At 45.5% G+C, this 26,303-nt stretch overlaps 1 protein-coding gene, 1 long non-coding RNA gene and 1 pseudogene across 3 annotated transcripts in view; 1 reads left to right on the forward strand and 2 right to left on the reverse strand.

Annotated features, from left to right (window-relative positions):
- Nucleotides 1–238: 238 nt before the first annotated feature.
- Marveld2 (MARVEL domain containing 2) lies at nt 239–25,373 on the forward strand. The gene is made up of 7 exons (XM_070031302.1): nt 239–308; nt 4,163–5,316; nt 6,786–6,821; nt 14,596–14,741; nt 14,865–15,036; nt 18,889–18,939; nt 21,991–25,373. The coding sequence occupies exons 2-7, from the start codon at nt 4,177–4,179 to the stop codon at nt 22,111–22,113; spliced, it is 1,668 nt and encodes a 555-aa protein (XP_069887403.1). The 5' UTR covers nt 239–308; nt 4,163–4,176; the 3' UTR covers nt 22,114–25,373.
- On the reverse strand, nt 8,085–9,347 carry LOC138832784 (heat shock protein HSP 90-alpha pseudogene; annotated as a pseudogene). Its single transcript, XR_011373695.1, has one exon. The product of XR_011373695.1 is annotated as a heat shock protein HSP 90-alpha pseudogene (transcript).
- LOC138832982 (uncharacterized) overlaps nt 21,021–26,303 on the reverse strand; it is a 29,907-nt gene continuing 24,624 nt past the window's right edge. Inside the window, exons 2-3 of the long non-coding RNA XR_011373751.1 lie at nt 23,698–23,790; nt 21,021–22,002 (exon numbers count right to left, since the gene is read on the reverse strand). This is a non-coding gene — a long non-coding RNA (uncharacterized lncRNA). The remainder of the gene's footprint in view (nt 22,003–23,697; nt 23,791–26,303) is intronic.

The raw sequence follows: 26,303 nt of genomic DNA on the forward strand, positions 1-26,303 counted from the left end.
CTTGAATGATACCTAGAACGCTCTGTCCGCGTGGGTTCTGCCGGCGCTGTAACCGCTCCTTGGGCAGCCTTGGTAGTGGGAGGGCGCAGCCTTGCCAGTGCGCAGTTGTCGCGGTCTGAGCAGCGGAGGGACCAGGTGCAGCCCGAGCCCGGAGGGCGCTGAGAGCCGGGCGGGGCGGGGCCAGGGCTTGCTGACGCCCCGCCCCGCCCCGCCCCGCCCCGCCCCTGGAGCCCGGCGGTTTCGGCGCCCGCGGCGGCGGCGGCGGCGGCGGCGGTGGCGGCGGAGTGCGCTCTTCCCCGGCCGCGCAGGTGAGTGGGGAGGCAGGGGAGGGGCTCGTGGCGGTGGCGGGAGGGCGCGGGCCGGGCGAGCGGAGGGTGGGCAGGCGCCGCCGACCCCAGCCCTCGTGGCTCGCTTCAGACCCTTGGGCCGGCACTGCCGGGACCCCGCGGGGACCCCTGCGCTACGCGGGCGGGCGGGGCGCGCGGGGCGGGGCGCGCGGGGCCGGCGCACCTGAGGGTTTCGGGTCAGCCGCAGGTGCCTTCCGCCGCCCGGCTTCCGGGCGCGGGGTGGCGCCGCTCCTTGCCCGGTTCTGGCCCTTCCGTCCCTGGCGGGACTGAGTTCCGGCCACTTCGGGGCGGGATCGGGAACCACAACGCCCTGCCCGCGGAGTACCGGACCCTTACCGGGGCAGCGCGGGCAGCGGTGCGCAGGACCGGCGCCTAGCGGACCGGCGGCCCCCACCCGGTGCGGGGTACCTGACCCCAAGGCGCGTTAACGCCAAGCCCCAACACTGGGACCCTACTTCCCAGCCATGGAGTGTCCTAGAAATGCCAGTGCATTGTACATGTGAGCAGCATTGTGTGAACACTGCGAAAGTTGCCCTTGTGCTTTGGTTTCTCCTTTTTTTTTCTTTTTCTTTTTGTCGGTTGTGGGGCTTGAACTCTGGGCCTGGGCGCTGTCCCTTAGCTCTTCAGATCAAGGCGAGCACTCTACCACAAGAGCCAAAGCGCCACTCCCGGCTTTCTAGAGGTTATTGGAGATAACCTGCCCTGGCTGGCTTTGAACCGCGATCCTCAGAGCTCAGCCTCGAGTAGCTAGGATAACAGGCGTGAGCCACCGGCGCCCGGCTTGCTCTCCATTTCTTAATAATACTTTTTTTTTTTTTTTTTTTTGGTCGGTAGTGGGGCCTGAACTCTAAGCCTGTCAGCTGTGTCCCTCATCTCTTCAGCTCAAGGGTACCACAGCTCCACTTCTAGCTTTTTCTGCTTATGTGGTGCTGCGGAATCAAACCCAGGGCCTCATGCATGCAAGGCAAGCACTCTACCACTGAGCCACCTTCCCATCCCTTAATAATACATTTTAAAACTAGTTTTAGGTCAGGCACTGGTTCAGGTCTATAATCTTAGCAACTCAGGAAGCTGAGTTCTGAGAATCACAGTTTGAAGCCCACCCAGGTCAAGTCTGTGAAGCTCTTCAATTAGCCACCAAAAAGTTGAAAATGGAGCTGTGGCTCAAATGGTAGAGCACTAGCCTAGAGTGAAATAGCTAAGAGACAGTCTCCAGGCCCAGAGTTCAGTTCAACCCCAAGTACCAGCACGTGCATGTGTGTGTGTGTGTGTATACACACACAAACTTAACTAGGTTCTATACATTTGTTATTTAAAGTCTTTGGACAAGAAAAATAAAAGGGACAAAAATAACTGCTATCATTTAAAGAGCTGTTTATGAAAGTTTCTCTCTCAGGATTGGAGTACCTTGTTAGAACACCCTAAAACTCCCTTCTGGGATTATACCAGTACCCTGTTTTGGACTTAAACTTTTTGTTTTTTTTGGTTGGTCCTGGGCGCTGTCCCTCAGCTCTTCAGCTCAAGGCTAGCACTCTACCACTTGAGCCACAGGGCCACTTCCAGCTCTTTTTTGTGGTGCTGAGGAATCGAACCCAGGGCCTCATGCATGCAAGGCAAGCACGCTACCACTCTACCACTGAGTCACCTTCCTAGCCCTGGACTTAAACTTTTTGTTGATACTGTTGGTCTTGGGGCTTGAACTTAGGGCCTGGACACTGTCCCTGAACTTCTTTGTGCCCAAGGCTATTGCTCTACCACTTGAGCCACAGCGCCACTTCTGGTTTTTGTTTCTTTTTTTGGGGAGGGGGGGAGTCCGGTCGTGGGGCCTGAACTCTGGGCCTGGGCGTTGTCCCTCAGCTCTTCAGCTCAAGGCTAGCACTCTACCACTTGAGCCACATCACCACTTCTGGCTTTTTTTCCCCCTGCTTATATGGTGCTAAGGAATTGAACCCAGGGCCTCAAGAATGCAAGGCAAGCGCTCTACCACTGCGCTACCTTCCCAGCCCACTTCTGGTTTTTGAGTGGTTAGTTGTAGATAAGAATCTCCTGGGAGCCGGCGCCAGTGGCTCACACCTGTAATCCTAGCTACTCTTGGAGGCTGAGATCTGAGGATTGCTGTTCAAACCAGCCCGGGCAGGAAAGTCCAGGAAAGTCCATGGGACTCTTATCTCCAATAAACCACTAGAAAACTGGAAGTGGTGCTGTGGTTCAAGCAGTAGAACACTTGCCTTGAGCTGAAGATCATAGGGACAGCACCCAAGCCCAGAGTTCAAGCCCCATGACCGACAAAAAAAAAAAAAAAAAAAAGAATCTCATGGGGACTTTTCTGACCGGGGTTGGCTTCAAACTGTGATCCTCAGATCTCAGCCTCCTTAGTACAGTGGCTAGGATTACAGGCATGAGCCAGCCTCCAGGTCCTGAGCCCTTTTTGCTCAAGGCTAGCACTCTGCCACTTTGAGCCACAGCACTACTGCCAGTTTTCTGGTGGTTAGAGAAGAAAATCTCACAGCCTTTCCTGCCCGGGCTGGCTTTGAACTGCAATCCTCAGTTCTCAGCCTCCTGAGTAGCTAGTATTACAGGTGTGAGCCACTGGCTTCCAGCTAATTAATAATTTTTAATATTAAAATCTAATAAGTATAACAGTTTAGAGGAAAGTAAGCAAGACCAATGAACTGACTTCTTTGCTTTAGATAGGGAGGGGCATTTTGCTTGTTGGGCTATCACAGCTTGTAACCATTCCAAAACGGATGCAACTTAATGAAAGAAAGAAAAAAAATGAAGAGTATTTGCTGACTCATCAAGTTTTGGTATGCACAGACTTTCTTTTTATTTAAATGTCTGAGGAAAGGACTTGAGAACATGCTATCATCCCACATCATATAAATTTTGTCAATTTTGTTTTTTATATTTTGTTATTTACAGAGCTCATGGGTAAATATTGTATCATATACAATTTAAAACTAAGATATAAAACTTTTACTGAGGGCTGAGAGCATGGCTCAAGTGGTAAGGCCCCTGCGTAGCATGCACAAGAACGTAAGTTCAAACCCCAGTATTGCCCCCCCAAATATACAGTGTGTGCTTTAAAACGACAGTGAAATAAGCAAAAGGAAAGAAATGTTCATATCACCCCATGTGGAAGAAATAACTGTATTGTCAAAGCTCATAGAACTCATAAGCTTTCTAGATCATGATAAAGTCAATTTGCCCCATGAAGGTTAGAATGTTTATGACTTTAAGTATCACTATCCCACAATACCATGAAATTTATGTAATCAATCACAATAAAAATTTGCAAAAAAACCAAAATGACAGTGAGCCAGGCGCGGGTGGCTCACGCCTGTAATCCTAGCTACTCAGGAGGCTGAGATCTGAGGATCGCGGTTCAAAACCAGCCTGGGCAGGATAGACCGTGAGACTCCTATCTCCAATAAACCACCAGAAAACTGGAAGTGGTGCTGTGGCTCAAGTGGTAGAGCGCTCACCTTGAGCTGAAGAGCTGAGGGACAGCGCCCAGGCCCAGAGTTCAAGTCCCACAACCGACCCCCCCCCCCAAAAAAAAATGACAGTGAAAGGGGCAACAAGTTTGACAAGAAATGTTCTTATTACCTTACTTGTAATTCCTCTGTGCATCACCTTGACAATAAAAAAAATAACAGTGACTACAAATTACACTGTTGGGTAATCTATGAAGTACTTTCAGAGTGTGCATGCTTATTTTATCACCTTTGTCTATCAGCATAATGAGACCTGACTCTGGGTCAAGTCGGCGTCCCGAGCAATAAGCAGGCGTGTAACTTTAGTCTTGGCCGCAGGTGTGGCACCACCAATGTCGTCCAATGGTGGAAGAGCCAAGACTCGAGACAGGGGCTACAGCGAGGTGCCCCGGGACTCGCCCTCTGGAGATGGCACCCCGAGGCCCCTGGAGACGCTCCAGGCCGGCGAGCTGGCGGTGAGCGCCGACCCGCTGCCCCCTCCCCCGCTCCCGGCGCAGCCGCCCTTCGGCCCGGACTTCTACTCCAGTGACACGGAGGAACCCGCCCTCGCGCCCGACCTCAAACCCGTCAGGCGCTTTGTCCCCGATTCCTGGAAGGACTTCTTCAGAGGGAAGAGAAAGGACCGGGGATGGGAGTGGGCCGACTCTGACACCGGGTGCATCTCCGACGGCGTGCCGTGTTCGCCTCCAGCCTCTCCGGGGAGACCCGATCGCCACCACTCACCCACGGATCCTTCCAGGGGCTCGCAAGGCACCTGCCCGTCCCGGAGGGAGGCCAGCGTGGCGTTCCCCCGCGACCCCTACGGCTCGGTGGACGGACGCACGCCGACGGCTCGGACGTACAGCGAGCAGGTGGAGGCCTACCGGCTGCGCTACGCCTACATGAAGTCGTGGGCCGGCCTGCTGCGCATGCTCGGCGTGGCGGAGCTGCTGCTGGGCGCGGGCGTCTTCGCCTGCGTCACGGCGTACATCCACAAGGACAGCGAGTGGTACAACCTGTTCGGTTACTCGCAGCCGTACGGCGCGGGGGGCCTGGGGGGCCTGGGCAGTGCGTATGGGGGCTATTACTACAGCGGGCCCAAGACCCCTTTCGTGCTGGTGGTGGCCGGCGTGGCGTGGATCGCCACCATCATCGTGCTGGTCCTTGGCATGTCCATGTACTACCGGACCATTCTTCTGGACTCGAGCTGGTGGCCCCTGACGGAGTTCGGAATCAACGTGGCCTTGTTCGTCTTGTACATGGCCGCGGCCATCGTCTACGTGAACGACACCAACCGAGGCGGGCTCTGCTACTACCCGCTCTTCAACACCCCCATGAACGCCGCGTTCTGCCGCGTGGAAGGAGGACAGATAGCAGCCATCATCTTCCTGTTTGTCACCATGATCGTGTACCTGGTGGGCGCCCTCGTGTGCCTGAAGCTGTGGAGGCACGAGGCGGCGCGGAGGCATCGCGAGTGCCTGGAGCAGCAGGAGGTGAGCCGCCCTCCCCCGCGGTCGCCCTGCGCAGGCCGTGCGTCCTGCTTCCCACACATCCGTGGCAGTGACGGTGGCAGATAGCTTTCTAACGAGTGCCTGTTGTGAAATGCTATCCAGGGGCTGGGAAGGTGGCCCAGGGGTAGAACGCTTGCCTCGCATGCATGGGGCCCTGAGCTCGATTCCTCAGCACCACCTAAAGCAGAAAAGGCTGGAAGTGGCACTGTGGCTCAAGTGGTAGAGCGCTAGCCTTGAGCTGAAGAGCTGAGGGACAGCGCCCAGGCCCAGAGTTCAGGCCCCATGACTGGCAAGAAAAAGAGAAAAGAAATGTTATCCAAAGAGCCTTAATAGAGTGTAATGTTTTTACTTTCTATTGTTCCTGTGTGTGTGTGTGTGTGTGTGTGTGTGTGTGTGTTACTTGTACTTGGTAAGCAGGTACTCTACCACCTGAGCGATGCCTTACACAGAATCTTACTAAGTAACCCAGGCTAGCCTTGAGTTCATGATTCTCCCACCTCAGCTTCCCCAGGACTAAGATTGCAGGCATATGTCACGATGCCTGGCCAAAGTCTACATGGATTCAAGTTACTTCCAAAAATTTATCTCAGCACTTCAAGCATATTCCTTCAATTTGTGTTTTTATGTACAAACCAAAAAAAAAAAAATTTTTTTTTTTTTTTCCCGTCATGGGGCCTGAACTCTGGGTCTGGGCGCTGTCCCTCAGCTCTTCAGCTCAAGGCTAGCGCTCTACCACTGGAGCCACAGCACCACTTTCGGCATTTTTCTGTTTATGTGGTGCTGAGGAATTGAACCCAGGGCCTCATGCTTGCAAGGCATGCACTCTACCGCTGAGCTACCTTCCCAGCCCCAAACCAAAAAATTTTTAAATCTAATGTGAAATTCAGCTAATAACACATTCTTCCTGGTAGTTTTATAGTAGCTTAATATAAATCACTAAATCTTATTATCTCTGTATAATACATTAATTCTTATTATCTCTATCTTCTACATTAATGTGCTTACAACTATTAACATAATACTTTTTTCCTTTCTCAACAAAAACTCCTCTCTATAAAGATTTTCCATACTTAATGAGACTTGAATTTTCTATGCTCGTGAAAATTGTTCCAATTTATCTGTTACTTTTACTTCCTAAAGGTTCAAAGATGTGATGACCTTTTGACTTTTTTTTTTCTAGAAATTTTATAGGGTAGCCATTTGAATTGCTCAAGGTAAGAGAGCCAGGAAGGAATAAAGTGTCTAGGTAATTCAAGCAGCTTACCTAACAGTGTCAGCCTTGTACCTGTGAGTCCTCAGCATTCTCCTGTGACAGGGAGCCGTCCTGCCCTCATTCCCACTCCAGAGAGAGAGGAGGAAAAGCAACCATAGCAAAGAGGATCAGCTTCTAGACAGATGTGCAAAGTCACATACATGCCTTTCAAAATTCATTGTCACTCTTCTTTTTCCAGATCACTGAGGCATCATTCCCATCAAAAAGGAAACTGGTAAGAATAAAGTTTCATTCACATTGTGCTTTATATGTCTAGATTTAGGAAATAACTTTTCTGTCTATTTCTCTGCATAGTAGAATCCTTTGATTTTTTTATTTTTGCCAGTTCTGGGGCTTGAACTGAAAGCCTGGGCACTGTCCCTGAGCTGCTTTTGCTCAAGGCTAGCACTCTACCACTTGAGCCACAGTACCACTTCCAGCTTTTTCTGTTTATGTGATACTGAGGAATTGAACCTAGGGCTTCATGCATGCCAGGCAAACATTCTACCACTAAGCCACATTCCCAGCCCAGAATCCATCTATTTCAATCCACCTATTTCATTGATTTCATATCAGGACTTCCAGTGTTTCTCTAATTTTAAAAGGACCCAATACCTACAGCTCCTTTTATTTTGTTGCATGAAAGATTATGTAAATAAGCACAGTCGGTGTTCCTTGTATCATTAAAATTTAGTGGGTTTTTTAAAAATTTAGTGTTTTAAATGAAAGTAACTTTCCAGCATTTTCCTAATTTCCCTTTGCTATTCCTTTCTGTACGCCTCAAGCTTTCTTTCAGATACCAAATGTTGTATCATCAGGGAATTTTTATTCAATGATTTAATAACTTTCACAGTTGTCCTGTTTCATTTATAAAATTGTAATAATAATCTATCTTCCCCCCCCCAAGTTTGAGTTTGCCGGGAGGATTCAGTGAAATACAGATATCATAACTGTTTGTACATGTATATATTTCAATAATAATTTTACCCTTGTTGAAGAATACTGGATATTTCTTCTTTCTTTTTTGTTTTTGGTTTTTGACAGTCTTGGGGCTTAAACTTGGCCTAAGCATCATCCCTGAGCTTCTTTTCGCTCAAGGCTAGCACCCTACCATGTGAGCCACAGTGCCATTTCTGGCTTTTCTATTTATGTGATACTAAGGGCTTCATGCATTCTAGGCAAGCACTCTACCACTAAGCCATATTCCCAGTCCAAATACTGGATGTTTCTTTTTTTTTTTTTTTGGCTTTAATGTTTAACACAACATCTAGGAAGTTTATTTTTTATTTGTATTTCTCTAAATGGTACACTTTTCTTTGGAAAATAAGCCCTGTAGAGTTCCATCAAGTTGTGTCAGCCTAACATATATTTCTAGAGGACTAGCACATGCAGCATTAACTACAAGGATGGAAAACTAATTGGACCCTCTCGAAACTCAAGCCATTTCAACAAAAACATTTCTTTAAACATCAAGGTAATGTGTCAGAACCCATCAATGACAAAAGATTTGGTCTGCTAAGGAATCTGGCTTAACAGTTATCACTTACAAGTAGAAAGAAATCTTATCCTCCCCTTTAAGTAGTTGTCATGCTATACAGACTTTTTAAATGTTAACAAAAATAAACAAAATCCTGGGGATATTATAGAGGGAATGAAGGTGAGTGTGGAGCTCGCCGGGCCTAGTCCACTTCTTCCATGAGTGAGGTATCGTCGTCTCCTTCCAGGGGTGGCATCTCCTCTGCCACGGCCGCACTGGTGTCGTCGGCGGTGGGGTCATCCTCATCAATACCTAGCCCGAGTTTAATCATCCTGTAGATGCAGTTCGCGTGGGTCTGTGGATCCTCCAGGCTGAAGCCGGAGGACAGGAGCACTGTTTCATAGAGCAGGATGACCAGATCTTTCACGGACTTGTCGTTCTTGTCAGCTTCTGCCTTCTGTCTCAAGGTCTCAATAATGGAGTGATCAGGATTGATCTCCAGGTGTTTCTTTGCTGCCATGTAGCCCATGGTTGAGTTGTCTCGAAGGGCTTGGGCCTTCATGATTCGTTCCATGTTCGCTGTCCAGCCGTATGTGCTCGTGACAATGCAGCATGGGGATGTCACCAATCGGTTTGACACGACGACCTTTTCAACCTTCTTCTCCAAGATGTCTTTCATGATCTTGCACAGATTTTCAAACTTTGTCTTTTTCTCTTCCTGTTTCTTCTTCTCCTCTTCATCTTCTGGGAGTTCCAAGCCCTCTTTGGTGACTGACACTAACGTCTTCCCTTCAAACTCCTTGAGCTGCTGGACGCAGTACTCTCGATGGGCTCAATCATGTAGATCACTTCCAAGCCATGCTTGCGCAGACGCTCCACGAAGGCAGAGTTAGCTACCTGGTCCTTGGTTTCACCTGTGATGTAATAGATGTGCTTCTGGTTTTCCTTCATCCTGGTGCAGTAGTCCTTGAGAGAAAGCATCTCGTCCCCAGAAGCAGAGGTGTAGTAGCGTAAGAGCTCAGAAAGCTTCTTCCGATTCTGCGAGTCCTCATGGATTCCAAGCTTTATATTTTTAGAGAACTGTTCATAAAACTGCTTGTAGTTCTCTTTATCTTCTGCCAACTCAGTGAACAATTCTAGGCATTTTTTGACCAAATTCTTCCTGATAACTTTCAGAATTTTGCTTTGTTGTAACATTTCACGGGAAATATTTAGAGGGAGATCCTCAGAGTCCACCACCCCTCGGATGATGAGCAGTATGCCTGGGAGTCCTCGGCCGGGGGCTCATTCACCGTGAGGACTGACACAGGGGAACCTATGGGCCGAGGAACAAAGGTTATCTTGCATCTGAAGGAAGACCAAACAGAATACTTGGAGGAAAGACGAATCAAGGAAATTGTGAAGAAACATTCTCAGTTCATTGGCTATCCCATTACCCTTTTTGTGGAGAAAGAACGTGATAAGGAGGTCAGTGATGACGAGGCTGAAGAAAAGGAGGATAAAGAGGAGGAAAAAGAAAAGGAAGAAAAGGAGTCAGATGACAAACCCGAAATAGAGGATGTTGGTTCTGATGAAGAGGAAGAAGAAAAGAAGGATGGTGACAAGAAGAAGAAGAAAATTAAGGAAAAGTACATTGATCAGGAAGAACTCAATAAGACAAAGCCAATTTGGACCAGAAACCCTGACGATATCACTAATGAGGAGTACGGAGAGTTCTACAAGAGCTTGACCAATGATTGGGAAGATCACCTGGCAGTGAAATATTTCTCAGTTGAAGGACAGTTGGAATTCAGAGCTCTTCTTTTTGTCCCGTGACGCGCTCCTTTTGATCTATTTGAAAATAGAAAGAAAAAGAACAACATTAAGCTGTATGTCCGCAGAGTTTTCATCATGGATAACTGTGAGGAGCTGATCCCTGAGTATCTGGATGTTTCTTTTTCACATACTGGACATAATTTCTAAAGAAGAAATTGAGATGCTAACCTTTCAATTTCTTTACTTGAAAAGTAATTCTATTCCCTTCATTGAAAATTCAAAAAGTGCATGCCTATAATCCCAACATCTGGAGGCTGAGGCAGAAGGATCAAAGGCAGCCTTTGTTACATCTTGAGATCTTGTCTGTCTGTCTGTCTGTCTGTCTGTCTCTCTCTCTCTCTCTCTCTTTCTCTCTCTCTCACACACACACACACAAGCCAAGCACCAATGGCTTTCACCTGTAATACTAGCTACTTAGACACTGAGATTAGAAGATTTTAGTTTGAAGCCACTGTAAGCAGAAAGCTCTGTAAACCTCCATCTTCAATTAAGCAACAAAATGCTGGGCAGAAGGCATAGCTTAAACCGTACAGCACCAGCTATGAGTAAGAAAGACCATTAGTTGAAGCCTTTTAATCCTGACAGTAGAAGAAAAAACAATTCCAAAGGTCTGTAATACAGTCTTCTCTCACTTCTGCTTCTGGCTTCCCAGTTCCCCTACCTACAGGTGGTTATCACAATCTTTGTTTCCTTTCAGAAATATGAGACATGTGTCTCACTTACTTATTCTCTTCTCCCTTTTACATAAAGGCTAGCATGAGATATATAATTTATATCTTATTTGTTGCACTTAATACATTTCTAGGGTATTTCCTTAATACATAAAGAGCCTTTGTAGTCTTTTTTTTTTTTTGGTCGGTCATAGGGCTTGAACTCTGGGCCTGGGCGTTGTCCCTTAGCTCTTCAGCTCAAGGCTAACACTCTACCACTTGAGCCACAGTGCCACTTCCAGTTTTCTGGTGGTTTACTGGAGATAAGAGTCTCACAGACCTTTCTGTCCAGCCTGGCTTTGAACAGCGATCCTCAGATCTCAGCCTCCTGAGTAACTGGGATTACAAGCATGAGCCTCGGACGCCCCGCTGAGCCTTTGTAGTTTTATAACTAGATGCTACTAGATTGTACGGATGTCTTATCAGTTAGCTACAAATGAATAGGTAAATTGCTTTATAACCTTTCACTGTTACATACACTGTACAGGGCTGGGGATGTAGCTCAGTAATTAAGGGTTTGTTTGTATGTACAAGGTCCTGGATTCAGTCTCTCACACCAGCAAACAAAACAAAAATACATTACTACAGCCAGGCACAGGTGGCTCACATCTGTAATCCTAGCTACTCTGAAGGCCAAGATCTAAGAATCACTGGAAGCTAGCCCAGATAAGAAAAGTTCCTAATACTCTTATCTCCAATTAATCACCCAAAAAAGCTAGAAATGGAACTATGGCTCAAGTGGTAGAGCACTAGCCTTGAGCAAAAAAGCTCAGGAACAGTGTCCAGGCCCTGATACTGGGATACACACACACAATTACTACAGAGGAAAACTTTATACATATAAGTATATATCCTTACATACCTCATTCCATTTATGTTACAAGTATACTTGACAGGTAATCTAAAGAGGCAAATTTCTGTCTCAACAGGACACACATTTTTATTTTATTTTGATGTAGATTGTCATGTAGAAGTTTTATGCAACTTCCAATCTCAGAAGCAAAACTGACTTCCACACACTCTTAACAGTGCCTTAGTACCTGCGCAAAAAACCAAAACCAACAATGCCTTAGGAAGTGTGTCAACATCTACCATGCTTCGTTTCCAGACTGAAGCTACAGGAGTTAATTCAGATGAAGTGATTCCTGAGCATCTGAGACCACAACTGAACACAGGCTAACCTCATAACCATTCTTTTAAGAGCCTTGTTTAGTAACAATGCTTTCTTTCCCCGCTTTGAGCTCCAGTGGCTCAGCACCCTTTCTTCCTCCAGATAGAGATCAGGTTTTCTCCAGTTGTGTGCAGAGCTTCTCCGTACCTGTCACCTGGGCTGGTGAGGCATGAGACGCCTCTTCCTCCTTCAGTCCCTAGCTGTGTCTTTGATGAGCTCAGAGCTGGTGGTTTGAGAATGACATAATGTTAAACCAAACTTCAAGCTAGTCAGTAGCAGGGAAGTTGGGAAAACAAGACTTGAAAAGCTGCCTTGGCAAGATAGAGAGCAAAATGTCAAAATCCTGTTTCGTATTTTGTTTTTTTCTTTTTTAAAAAATAATTTTTATTATTGGTATTGTACAGAGGGGCAACCATTTCATAAGTCAGTAATGAGTACATTTCTTTTTGTGGACAATACCTCCCCTTCCTTTATATTCCCCTCCCCCTCCTATCCCTGCCCACAAATTACATAGGTCATTTTCCACATGATGTATACTGAATGGCATGAGTGCATTTAAGGCCTTACTGGAGAGAAGAAAGATTTTCCTTTGCTAAACTAAAGAATCTTATTCCTAAGCCCAGAGATCTTATTTCTTTACAGCCTGCTTATCCTATCTCTATAGACTCTTCCAATGTACTTCTGTGACTTCTGGAACTTTAGGACAGGTTTATCTTTAGGACAAGATACAGTCTCATATATAGGCTCCTTCTCCTTATTCACTTATATATAGTACCTGAAAACCACTGTTGGTGGGATGTAAACTACTACAACCACTCTGGAAAGTAGTTGGAGGTTCCTCAAAAAACTAAACATAGAGCCAAACACTGGTGGCTTATACCTGTAATTCTAGCTACTCAAGAGGCTGAGAATTTAGGATCAAGATTCAAAACCATCCTGGGCAGGAAAGTCTGTGAGACTCTTATCTCTACTAAACTACCGAAACAGCTAGAAGTAGTACTTTGCTTCAATTGGTAGAGTGCTAGTCCAGCTCTCTCTCTCTCTCTCTCTCTCTGTGTCTCTCACACACACACGCACACACGTGCACACACAGTTTATCTATGCTCTGTAGATAGTCCCAGCAAGTCCTCCTCCATTTACAAAGGCTAAGATCAGACAAGGTTTTTTGTTTTTTTGCTTTTTGTTTTTTGTTTTTTTGTGGAGGTAGATCTGTTTGCTTTCCTTTCTTTTGGGAGAAAGGTACCAGTCATGAGGCTTGAACTCAGGGCCTAGGTGCTGTCTCTGAGCTTTTTGCTCAAGGCTAGCACTCTTGAATTACATTCCACTTCTGCTTTTATAGATGAGAGATCATAGGTAGGTCAATAGGTAGGTAGGTAGATAGATAGATAGATAGATAGATAGATAGATAGATAGATAGATAGATAGCCGGGTGCCAGTGGCTCACACCTGTAATTCTAGCTACTCAGGAGGCTGAGATCTGTGGACCAAGGCTGCCTGAGCACCAAAGTCTGTGAGACTCTTATCTCTAGTTAACCAGAAAACCTGAAGTGGTGCTGTGGCTCAAATCGTAGAGCACTAACCTTGAGCAAATATATATCTCCAGGAGCTAATGCCTATTATCCTAGCTATTAAGGAGGCTGAGATCTGAGGATCAAAGGCTCAAAACCAGTCCAGGCAGGAAAGTCCATGAGACTCTTTTTTTTTTTTTTCTGTCGGTCATGGGGCTTGAACTCTGGGCCTGAGTGCTGTCCCTCAGCTCTTCAGCTCAAGGCTAACACTCTAACACTTGAACTACAGCGCCACTTCTGGTTTTCTTGTAGTTTATTGGAGATAAGAGTTTCACAGACTTTCCTGCCCCGGCTGGCTCTGAATCACGATCCTCAGATCTCAGCCTCCTGAGTAGTTAGGATTACAGGCATGAGCCACTGGTGCCAGGCTTCCATGAGACTCTTATCTCCAGTTAACTACCAGAAAACCTGAAGTGATGCTGTGGCTCAAGTGGTAGAGTACTAACCTTGAACAAAAAAGCTCAGGGAGGGCTGGGAATGTGGCTTAGTATGCATGAAGCCCTGGGTTTGATTCCTCAGTACCACATAAACAGAAAAAACTTAGAAGTGCTGTGGCTCAAGAGGTATAGTTCTAGCCTTGAAGCAAAAGAAGCTCAGGGACAGAGCCCAGGCCCTGAGTTCAATCCCCAAGACTGGCAGGGGGAAAAAAAAAAAGCTCAGAGACAGAACCCAGGTCCAGAGTTCAAGCCCCATGACTGACAAAAAACAAAGATTAATAGTATATACAGGAACTCTCAGCCATTTCTTAAACAACCTCAGTGTTGCCTTAATTCCTTTGATCTTGAAAAGAAACAAGTTGAAGATAAAATGTTATCTTTCAAGGACCTTTCCTTTTCCAAAGCATTTCCTCTTGTCCCATCACTAGGCCAAAGCAGGAACTTTTAAGCCACACAAAGAGCTCTCACTTGGCATTTCCATCATCATTGTGTGTGCATGTATGCACCGGGTACTGAGGATCAAACCCAGAGCACAGAAGCCAAGTGTTCTTGTAGGGAGCTAACCCAGCCCTCCCTCTTCACCCACTTCTGATATGATTGGAGGCAGAGCATATTTTTCCCTGTTATGTACTTCTGTGTTGTTTTTACAGCAGCCACCATAACATTTTCATGGCTAAAACCATGCCATTCTCAAGTGAGATGTTCCTTGCAATGTCCTTCTTCCTGTCCCCTCCCCACTTCCTCCCAAGGAAATGTCAGTAGGTTTTTTCTCTTTTCTCTTTTTTTTTCTTGCTCCTGATTACATATCAGTCCTTGTTCTTCTACTTGCAGTGTGAAGTGGCCACCATTGACAGACAGAGAGACCCTGAAGGAAATTTCACAGAATTGAGAACAACAAAAATGAAGCCAGAACTGCTGAGTGGCCACATCCCCCCAGGCCACATCCCCAAACCTGTGGTGATGCCGGACTATGTGGCGTGAGTACCAGGCCAGGCCTTCCTGCTCGTCTCCTGTAATCATAAGGAGTTTGCCCTCCAAGGGTAACAAGTTGCATGTGGTTAGTGAAGACTAAGCTAAACCCATTTTTTTTTTCTCCTCAGAAAATATCCTGTAATTCACACGGATGATGATCGCGAACGTTATAAAGCTGTGTTCCAAGACCAGTTTTCCGAGTACAAAGAGCTGTCAGCAGAAGTGCAAGCTGTGCTGAGGAAGCTTGATGAGCTGGACGCGGTGATGAACAGGTTGCCGCATCACTCGGAAAACCGCCAGGTCAGTGCACCGCTGCCACAAGGAGCACTGATGCTCAGAGCACCAGTGGGAACTGCTTGTTACGACAGTTTCTAGCCATCTCCATCTACTGTCTGTGTCTAGGAAAGATCTCCAGGGTGACTAGTTAAAATTATCACTCAGATGTGGGGAGTATAGCTCTGTAGTAGAATCCTTACCTGGCTCACCTAAGGTCCTGGGTTTGATTAGCAATGCTGCAAACACACACACACACACACACACACACACACGCACACACGCACGCACGCACGCACACACACACACACACCAGGCATCAGTGGCTCACACCTATACAGGAGGCTAAGATCTGAAGATTGCAGTTTAAAGCCAGACTTTGCAGGAAAGTCTATAGACTTATCTCCAATTAACCACCTAAAAATTCAAGGTAAAACTGTGGCTTCAAGTCATCAAGTGCTAGCCCTAAGCAAAAAAGCTTGAGGACAGGGCCCAAGCCCTGAGTTCAAGCCCCACAACAGACTAAAAACCACAAGAAGCAGACCTCAGGCATCAGGATCAGCAAAATTTGGGAAGAACAGGCAGGCAGACAGGCAGGCTGTTGGAGGAAAAGGATGCTGGGCATTGCAGCCTGGGCTCAGTGGCCCGGGCTGGTATGCTTTGTCTGTAGCTGTTGAGTGGAAGAGGTCATGGTTGCAGTGGGGGTTGAGATACTTCCTTCCATTAATGTTCCTGCACAGATTCACCATGTGCATCTCCAGCCTAGCAACTTGATCCTCGGCCCTGATTTTGAAAGTGACAAAGCAATCAAAGTCACCAAAATGATAGTCCCACTGATATTACTATTCTATTACTTTCTGTAGTCATTGTCTAAAGGAGAAATATTAATTCTAGTACTAAGCTAACTTCTCCTAGGCGTAGGCTGATCCTTGCCTGGACAACACTTTGCAAGGCTCTTCCTGTCTCCACCAGGAAGCCTGAGACAATTTCCAGCACACAGGATTTCTAATGCATGGTGAACTCTTGAAAAATAAAACAAGCACAAGACTTTCCTGTGCAAGGAAAACAGGAATACTGCTCCAAATCAAATAGTTCCTCTGGCCCTCACCACCTCTTTTTTGGTGCCTTTATTTGGGCTTGAACTCAGGGCCTGAGTGCTATCCCTTACCTGGTACTCTACCACTTGAGCTACAGCTTGACTTTCAGCTTTTTAAAAGGTTTTTATTGTAGGGGCTGGGAAGGTGGCTCAGTGGTAGAGCGCTTGCCTTGCATGCATGAGGTCCTGGGTTCGATTCCTCAGCACCACATAAGCAAAAAGAAAAAAGCCGGAAGTGGCGCTGTGGTTCAAGTGGTAGAGTGCTAGCCTTGAGCTGAAGAGCTGAGGGACAGCTCCCAGGCCCAGAGTTCAAGCCCCATGACTGACCAAAAAAAAATAAAAGATTTTTATTGTAAAGGTGATGTGCAGAGGGGTTACAGTTACATAGGCCAGGTAATGAGTGCATTTCTTTTCTTTCTTTTTTTTTTTTCCTTGCTGGTCCTGGGGCTTGAACTCAGGACCTGGGCTCTGTCCCTAAGACTTTCTGGGCTCAAGGCTAGTGCTCTACCACTTGAGCCACAGCACCACTTCTGGCTTATTCTGTTCATGTGGTACTCAGGAATCAAACTCAGGGTTTCATGCATGCTAGGCAAACAATGAGTACATTTCTTTTTTTTTTTTTTTTTCAGTCATGGGACTTGAACTCTGGTCCTGGGTGCTGTCCATCAGCTCTTCAGCTCAAGGCTAGTGCTCTATCAGTTGAGCCAGAGTGTGACTTCCGGTTTTCTGGTGGTTTATTGGAAATAAGAGTCTAATGGATTTTCCTGCCCAGGATGACGGTTCAAAGGCAGCCTCAGATCTCAGCCTCCTGAGTAGCTAGAATTACAGGTGTGAGCCATCGGCATCCAGTGACTATATTTCTTTTTGAACAGTTCCCCTGTTACTTTCAGCTTTTTGATGGTTAATTGGAGATAAGAGTCTCACAGACTTTCCTAGGGACTGGCTTCAAACTTCAAACCTCAGGTCTCAGGTCTCAGCCTTCTATGTAGCTAGAATTACAGTACAAGCTCACCAGCTCTTATATTCAGTAACTGTGACAGAGTAGGGTAGCTTTTTATAGCCATCATCTATGCCTTCATTTTCAGGCAACACCACAATCCTGGCAGCTAGTTTATTCCTGGCCCAAGACCTGTTATTATGCATTACCTGAATCATCAGGTTATTCTTGGTGCTGGCAAGTGACCAGACAAAATGATATTCAAGCATTTAGTCAACACTAGATAGTGAGAAATTAAAATGCACTGAGGAAAGGGTGTAGGCTAGTAGAAAATTCTTAGTAGATACCTTTAGAACTCCAAGTTATTAGCTTTATTGAGTGGCTTGCATGGGTAAATTTGGTCATTACTTTAATAATGTGTTCCTAGTAGAGACATTCAACCCCTTTATAAATTCTGTATTTACTACGAATAAAATTAGAAAGAACCTTATATTGGCTGCTTTCAAAAGTTGGATGCTTCCATCTCTGAATCTTGATACCTAATTACTTGAAAGAGAACTTTCAAAATAGAATGGAGGGCTGGGAATGTGGCCTAGTGGTAGAGTGCTTGCCTAGCATGCATGAAGCCCTGGATTTTGATTCCTTAGTACCACATTAACAGAAAAAGCTGGATGTAGTTACCTGGCTAAAGTGGTATAGTGCTAGACTTGAGCAAATGAAGCTCAAGGCTGGGACAGTGCCCAGGTCTGGCAAAAAAAGAAAAAAAAAGAGAATAGACTAGAATGATAATAGCTATTGGTGCTTCCTAGGAAGGCCTTCTGCCACATGAGCCACACCCCCAGCCCTGTGCTGAGCGGTTTCAAGTAAGTGAATCTCTTTTGCAACCACTTAAGGATGGCTGTGTGCTGAGCACCAATAGTTCAGATCTGTAAGTCTTAACTATTTAAGAGGCTGTGGTTTGAGGATTACAATTCAAAGCCAGCCTAGGCAAGAAAGTCCATGAGTCTCATCTACAATTAAGCAGCAAAAAGCCAGAACTGGAGCTGTGGCTCAAGTGGTAGAGTGCCAGCCTTGAGTGGAAAAAGCTAACCAAGAGGAGCTGGGAAGGTGGCTCAGTGGTAGAGCGCTTGCCTTGCATGCCTGAGGCCCTGGGTTCGATTCCCCAGCACCACATAAGCAAAAAGAAAAAAGCTGGAAGTGGCACTGTGGCTCAAGTGGTAGAGCACTAGCCTTGAGCTGAAGAGCTGAGGCCAACGCCCAGGCCCAGAGTTCAGGCCCCACGACCCGACCCAAAAAAAAAGCTAACCAAGAGCACAAGGCCTGGAGTTAAAGCCCAGTACACACACACACACACACACACACACACACACACACACACACACACACACACACACACACACACACACACACACACACACACACACACACACACACACACACACACACACACACACACACACACACACACACACACACACACACACACACACACACACACACACACACACACACACACACACACACACACACACACACACACACACACACACACACACACACAGTGGGTAGTTAGGTTAAATTTTCTATCTAGCACTACCCAGGCAACAAGTATTGCCAGTGGGACTGAAGCCTGGTTTTGTGGAGGCATAGCCTTTTCCCTTCTGCTTACTGTGGGTCCTAGCATCTCATTAAGTGTAGATACACAAAGACATGTCCAGTAAATTATATTTTATATTAATGTCTTTATTACAGTTTGAGGTAAAATAGTTTTCTAATTTCTAGTGTGTTTTCAGACATGATTTGAGTAAATGCAAATGTTTTAACTCAAATACTATATTATTTTTAGGAACATGAGAGAATTTCAAGAATCCATGAAGAGTTTAACAGAAAAAAGCATGTGAGTAAAACTATTTTCTTCTGGAAAGTGTATTCTTATCCAGGTACATTGGTCATCACTGATGCACTTTTTTTTTTCTTTTTAACCAGTCCTAGGGCTTAACTTAGGGCCTGGACACTGTGCCTGAGCTTCTTTTGCTCAAGGCTAGGTCTCTACCACTTGAGCCACTCTGCCACTTTTTCTGAGTAGTTTATTAGAGATAAAAGTCTCACAAACTTTGCTCCTTGGGCTGCCCGGGCTGAGTTTGAACTGTGATCCTCAGATCTCAGACTCCTGAGTAGCAAGGATTACAGGCGTGAAGCACTGGCTTCCAGCTCATTTTAAATTCTCTTAGCTTTTTCCATGTGCTCTCTAAGGTTTAATTACCCATGATCAACCATGGTCTGAAAACATTGATAGAAAAATTTAGAAAGAGGACTGGGAAGGTGGCTCAGTGGTAGAGTGCTTCCCTAGCATGCATGAGGCCCTGAGTTCGATTCCTCAGCACCACATAAGCAGAAAAAGCCAGAATTGGCGCTGTGGCTCAAGTGGTAGAGCGCTAGCCTTGAGCTGAAGAGCTGAGGGACAGCGCCCAATCCCAGAGTTCAGGACCCATGACCGACCAAAAAAAAAAAAAAGAAAGAAAAGAAAAGAAAAAATTCTAGAAAGAAACAATTCCTATTGGGTGCTGGAGGCCCATGCCTGTAATCCTAGCTGAGGAGGCTGAGTTCTGGGGATCATGGTTCATAGCCAGCCCAGGAAAGAAAGTCCATGAGACTCTTAACTCCAACTGTCGATCGAAAAGCTGGAAATGGAGTTGTAGTTCAAAGTGGTGGAGCACTAGCTTTGAGCACAAAGGGAGGAAACCAGCAAGGAAACAATTCCTAAGTTCTAAATTGTTCACTATCCTGAGGAACGTGATAAATACACTGTTACTCTACCTTCCCTGGATGTCAGCCTCCCCTTTGTCCCCCAGACACCTTGTAGCCACCTCAGTTACCAAAGTGACTGTCCCAGCAGCAGGTGCTCATGCTGACAGCACCGTTGTTTTATTATAATGGCCCCAAAGCACAAACGTAGTGATGCTAGTAATTTACTAATCTTCTGTTGAATTTTTTCTAGTTTATTAGTAGTGATTGCTAAGTCTCTCCTGTACCTGATACACAAATTAAACCTTTTTTTCTTCTTTTCTTTTTTTTTTTTGGGGGGGGGGGGAGGTCCAGTCGTGGGGCCTGAACTCTGGGCCTGGGCGCTATCCCTCAGCTCTTCAGCTCAAGGCTAGCGTTCTACCACTTGAACCATAGCGCCACCTCCGGCTTTTTTCTTTTTGCTTATGTGGTGCTGAGGAATGGAACCCAGGGCCTCATGCATGCAAGGCAAGCACTCTACCACTGAGCCACCTTCCCAGCCCCTTTTTTTTCTTTTCTTTTTTTTTTTCTTTTGGTCGGTCGTGGGGCTTGAATTCATGCCTAGATACTGTCCCTGAGCGTCTTTTGCTCAAGGCTAGTGCTGTACCACTTGAGCCACAGCACTACTTCTGACTTTTTTCTGAGTGGATTATTGGAGATGAGTGTCTCATGGACTTTCCTGCCCGAGACTGGCTTGGAACCACCATCCTCAGATCTTAGCTTCCTGAGTGGCCAGGATTACAGGCATGAGCCACTGGTACCTGGCCACATATTAAACTTTAACACACATACACATACATATACGCACACATATATTATATGAAATCATAGTGTAGGTTGGTATTTGTTGCATCTGCTTGGGTAGGGCTCATTGAACATTTCTCTCTCTAACAAGGGAAGTCTGCCTATTTCCTTTTTGCATTTCTTAATGGAAAATGGGTGCTAGCTGCCTTTTTTTGTCTCTGTCCTGAATACACTCTATCAATTTCACAGCCCAGAGAAATGAACTGACATATACCTCCTCACCCGAATTTCCTTCTAACTTACTCTGCATCTTTTTTTCCTTCTTTCCTATCTTCTTTTCTTCTTTCTCTTTCTTTCTTTCTTTCCTTCCTTCCTTCCTTCCTTCCTTCCTTCCTTCCTTCCTTCCTTTCCTTCCTTCCTTCCTTCCTTTCTTTCTTTCTTTCTTTCTTTCTTTCTTTCTTTCTTTCTTTCTTTCTTTCTTTTCTTTCTTTCTTTTTCCTTCCTTCCTTCCTTCCTTCCTTCTTTCTTTCTTACCAGTACTAGGGCTTGAACTCCCTTAGCTTTCTGCTCAAGGCTAATACTCTACCACTTGAGCCATAGCTACAATTCCAGCTTCTTACTAGTTAATCAGAGCTAAGGGTCTTATAGGCTTTCCTACCCCAACTGTCTTCAAAATGCAGTCCTCACATCTCAGCTTCCTCAGTAGCTAGGATTACAAGCATGAGACACTGGTGCCCGGCTCTTTACACCTTTGGGTTTTTTTCATTATTGTTATTATGTAGTTGTACAAAGGCAAAGGGGTTATAATTCAGTAAGTCAGGTTATGAGTACAATGTTTCTAGGTCAGTGTCACTTGTTCCTTTGTTCTCCCTATTTTACATTTTTCTAACTCTTGTACTTAATCTTTCAAATCTACAGATTCTAGAGAGGTCTTTAGCACTATTTCTTGTATTTATTATTTACTATTTTCTGTACCTCAGACTATTAAAAATATCTCAGTTCATTGGACTTTCCACCCATTTTTTCTGTGAATCCTAAAACATTGACTATTAAAAAAAAAAAGTAGCAAGTTTAACTATTATTCTAACTGGGCAGAGCTTTTTTTTGGGCCAGTCATGGTGCCTGAACTCTGGGCCTGGGCGCTGTCCCTCAGCTCTTCAGCTCAAGGCTAGCGCTCTACCACTTGAGCCACAGTGCCACTTCTGGCTTTTTCTGCTTATGTGGTGCAAAGGAATCGAACCCAGGGCCTCATGCATGCAAGGCAAGCACTCTACCACTAAGCCACCTTCCCAGCCCCTGGGCAGAGCTTTTAAATTGGCTGCCAGTAATTCTGCTGCATATAGCTATGTTCTGGTGGCGGCTGTGTTCATTGATGAGGAAGCTTGGAAGTCAGGAAGTAACATCTGTGTTTCTTTTATAGGATCCTTCATTTCTGGAAAAGAAAGAACGCTGTGATTACCTCAAGAATAAACTTTCTCACATAAAGCAAAGAATTCAGGAATATGATAAAGTAATGAATTGGGATATCCAAGGTTATTCTTAAACTCTTACTTGAAAAAAAATTTTTAAGTAGCCCATTGACTATTTATTTGCTGCCATTTTTATGCTAGTCTGAGGTAGAGTGGCAACTTTCAACACGGTTTAACTGACCTGCAGCATGCAGTGTGAACGTTAAGTGTGTTTACTCAGACATTTCACAATTTCAGATCTTCTGCGACCTTCACTGCAGGTGGGAGGCAGCCTGTCTCTATCTCAGGATGACAAGAAGTCATCTTGTCCTCCTCATTCATTCATGACATCACATGAATGACCTCATGTTCTTGGGGTATGGCAAGCAAATAGCCTCTCCAGGTCTTCAGAGTTTCTTTTTTTTTATTTTTCTTTTTGTCGGTTGTGGGGCTTGAACTCTGGGCTTAGGCACTGTCCCTGCATTCTTCAGCTCAAGGCAAGCGCTCTACCGCTGGAGCCACAGGGCCACTTCCAGTTTTCTAGTCATTTATTGGAGATAAGAGTCTCATGGACTTTGCTGCCCGGGCTGGCTTTGAACAGCGATCCTCAGATCTCAGCCTCCTGAGTAGCCAGGATTACAGGCATGAGCTACCGGCGCCTGACTGGTCCTTGGATTTTCTAGGACAGACTCCTCTCCCCAAGACAAATGCTTGGAAGACTTCCTAAGGGAATTTCCTTGCAAGGGACTTACATCCCAGCTCAGCATTGTCAAGGTGTGGAGTCTTGGGCGACTTGCTTGGTTTCTTTTGTGAAAGGAGACTAACATTGCACCTGCCTCTGAAGGCAGTTCTGAGGACTAAGCCATCCATCACACATGTAGAACATAGCATGGCACATTGGGAGCACTCTGTTAATGTCTGGGAACTCTGCAGAGGTTTAAGGAATAGGTGATCTATATAAAATGAGTCTCAGGAAAGGGCCTTAAGGAGCAAGTCCTGCCAGCAAACCTAAAGGCCACATGGCTCCTGATTTCTTTAGTGCTGTTAACTCTTAGTACAGGCAACCTTAGGCAGTACTGTGGCCCCTGACATCCCCCACAGCTTCCCTGTGTTGAATGAACATCATTGTACCGGTGCCCACACTTCACAAGGGGATGCTGCCTTTCCATCAATGGACATCCACCCTCAGGACTCAGGATGCAGAATGTACTTGGAAAGTCCTTTTGTTTTATGGGGATGCTACATCGTTTTAAGAATCATCTTGGGGGCTGGGAAGGTGGCTCAGTGGTAGAGCATTTGCCTTGCATGCCTAAGGCCCTGGGTTCGATTCCTCAGCACCACATAAGCAAAAAGAAAAAAAAAAACGGAAGTGGCGCTGTGGCTCAAGTGGTAGAGCAGTAGCCTTGAGCTGAAGAGCTGAGGGACAGCACCCAGGCCCAGAGTTCAGGCCCCACAACCAGACCCCAAAAAAAAAAAAGAATCATCTTGGTTTTGAGCTTTCATTCATTCATGAGAAAATGTTTTTCTTAGTATGAGCAAAACTATTTAAGAATTATTTTGTGTGTGTGCCAGAGCCTTGAGCTCTTCTTTGGCTTTTTCATGCGAGGCTGGGATTCTGTCACTTGAGGCACAGCTCCATTTCTGGCTTTTTGCTGGTTAATTGGAGATAAGAGTCTCACAGATTTGTCTGTCCAGGCTGGCTTTGGACCTCAATCCTCAGACCTCCGCCTCCTGAGTAGCTAGGAATGCATGCATGAGCTTCTGGAACCCTGCTAAATAGAGAGAGAGAGAGAGAGAGAGAGAGAGAGAGAGAGAGAGAGAGAGAGAGAGAGAGATTTTTTTTAAAGAAATCATCAGTGGGCTGGGTAAATAGCCCAGTGGTAGAGAGCTTGCTTAGCATGTACAAGGCCCTAGGTTCCATCCTAAGCACTGAAGGGAAATCCATTAGCATGCCAGTGTGCAGTGACTCACTCTTGTGGTCCCAGTTACCTGGAAAGCTGGGGGAGGAGGATGACTTTAGCCTGTGAGTTCAAGACCAGCCTGAGCAACATAGTGAGACCCTCCCCCATCTCAAAAAAAATTAATGTTGGGGATTCCTCTCAGTGGTAGAACATTTGCCTAGTATGTGTGAGGCCCTGGACTCAGTCTACAGTGCCTCAGAAGGAAAAACTTATCCTTTTTGGCTCCTTTTCAGTTGTACCCATCCAGTAGGTTCTCAGTGTAGAATTAGTTTCTTCCCAATGTGACTGCCATTCAAACACCTAATGTTCAAAAGGTTTTCTAAAGGGATGAAAGGAAAAATATTAAAAAGCACTGCTCACTGAGACCTGTGGGCAATGGCTCACACCTGTAATCCTAGCTACTCACTAGTAGAGACAGTATCACAGTGGAAAGCCAGGCTAGGCAAAAGTTAGGAAGACCCTATCTCAAAAATAAGCTGGGTGTGATGGTGCACACCTATAATCTCATAGAAAGCAGAGGAAGATGATGATAGTGTAAGGCTAAAAGCTCAAAACAAACTGAAAAACAAACCAAAACCAAATGGGTTGGTGGCATGGCTTAGGTGGTAAAGACATTGCATAGCAAGTGTGAGATCCTGAGTTCAACAAAAACAAAGTGCTGGTCACTGAATAACCTTATTTTTTAAATACAATTTTATTGTTATTTGTTAAGATGTTGTGCAGAAGGGTTGCTGTTTCATAAGTCAGGTAATGAGTACATTTCTTTCTGGGGTGTCACCCTTCCTTTGCTTTAACTTTATTTCGTTGAAAAAGAAACTTCAGCTTATAGATAATACTTTATTCCATGCCCCTCCCACACCCCATTTGGGGCTATGCTGTATCTTAAGAAGTTAACCTAGGAGCTTACGCCTGTAATCCTAGCTACTCAGGAGGCTGAGATCATGCCAGTTAATCACCAGAAAACTGGAAGTAATACATGGCTCAAGTGGTAGAACGCTAGCCTTGAACTGAAGAGCTGAGGGACAGCGTTCAGGCCCAGAGTTCAAGCCCCATGACTGACAAAACAAACAAACAACAACAAAAAAAAAAAAAACCTAGGGAAATTCAAGGCTGTGTAGAGCCCTAACTGGAACAACTCTATTTCCTGTTTCTTATACAGGGACCCACATTAACATTTCATTTTAAGGAGAACGTCAATACTTTTTTAAAAATTAACATTTTCATAGGCTTAACAAAGTTAGGTTAGCATTTAAAAAATGTTAAAGAAACCTAGTTTTGTAATAATGTTTTATTTGACTATAATTGTAAATGTTAATCTTTGAAAAACAATGCTGTGGCACTGAATTAAATTTTTTATGTCAACACATAGGTGTATTAAAATATCAATTACTTGTTGTCTTGTGTATGTTCTTAACTGCTCATCTTAGTAGCATCCCTGTATTCATTGAACATGTTCTTGAAAACATTTTGTCCTTATCAGAAAATAAGCTGGGCTTGGGCTGGGAAGGTGGCTCAGTGGTAGAGCGCTTGGCTTGCATGCCTGAGCCCTGGGTTCTATTCCTCAGCACCACATAAGCAAAAAAGAAAAAAGCCGGAAGTGGCACTGTGGCTCAAGTGGTAGAGCGCTAGCCTTGAGCTGAAGAGCTGAGGGACAGCGCCCAGGCCCAGAGTTCAAGCCCCACGACCGACAAAAAAAAAAAAAAAAAAAAAAAAAACTATAAAATAAAAAGAACTGGGAATGTGGCCCAAGTGGTAGAATACCTACCTGTCAAGCTTGAGCTCTTGAGTTCAAACCCCAGTATCAAAAATAAGCGTGTAAGTCATGCTGTTCATGTGCTTCACTGTTCCCCCTCTCCTCTCGTGCAAAAATTCAAAACCACGGCTCCTATGTTAGTTTCCCAAGGCTACCGTCACAGAGCACCACAAACTGAGTGGCTTAAACAACAAGGATTATTCCCTTACGGTTCTGCAGTCTGGCTAGTAGTCAGGGTGTCACTGAGGCCAGGCTCCCTCTCCACCCTGTAATGGGGGTAGCTAGCTTCTTAGTAGCTAGCTTCTACTGGCTTCTGGAGGTTTGAAGAAGTCTTGACGCACCAGCATCCATGAATATAGATTCCAATTAGATTGATCAGTGCCTCTGTCACCATCTGAGGTACTGGATTCTAAGTTTCAGCATCGCTATTGCTCTGTTTTGTTTTTGGAGCCGGGGATAGAACCTAGGGCCTGAGGCATGTGAAGCACCTGCTCTACCACTAAGCTACACTCCTAGCCTCTACATACTTTCTTTTTTCTTGTACCATTACTGGTGCTTAAACTTAGGTCCT

This window comes from Dipodomys merriami, unplaced genomic scaffold, assembly GCF_024711535.1.
Source record: "Dipodomys merriami isolate MVZ:Mamm:240054 unplaced genomic scaffold, mDipMer1.0.p SCAF_20, whole genome shotgun sequence".
Lineage (NCBI taxonomy): Eukaryota > Metazoa > Chordata > Mammalia > Rodentia > Heteromyidae > Dipodomys > Dipodomys merriami.

Excerpts from the sequence above, each read along its gene's own strand:
- Marveld2 (XM_070031302.1), top strand. The coding sequence starts at position 4,177 with ATGTCGTCCAATGGTGGAAGAGCCAAGACTCGAGACAGGGGCTACAGC. Across the intron at positions 14,742-14,864 it reads GTGATGCCGGACTATGTGGC|AAAATATCCTGTAATTCACA; the intron begins GTGAGTACCAGG and ends TTTTCTCCTCAG. Across the intron at positions 18,940-21,990 it reads AGTTTAACAGAAAAAAGCAT|GATCCTTCATTTCTGGAAAA; the intron begins GTGAGTAAAACT and ends TTTCTTTTATAG.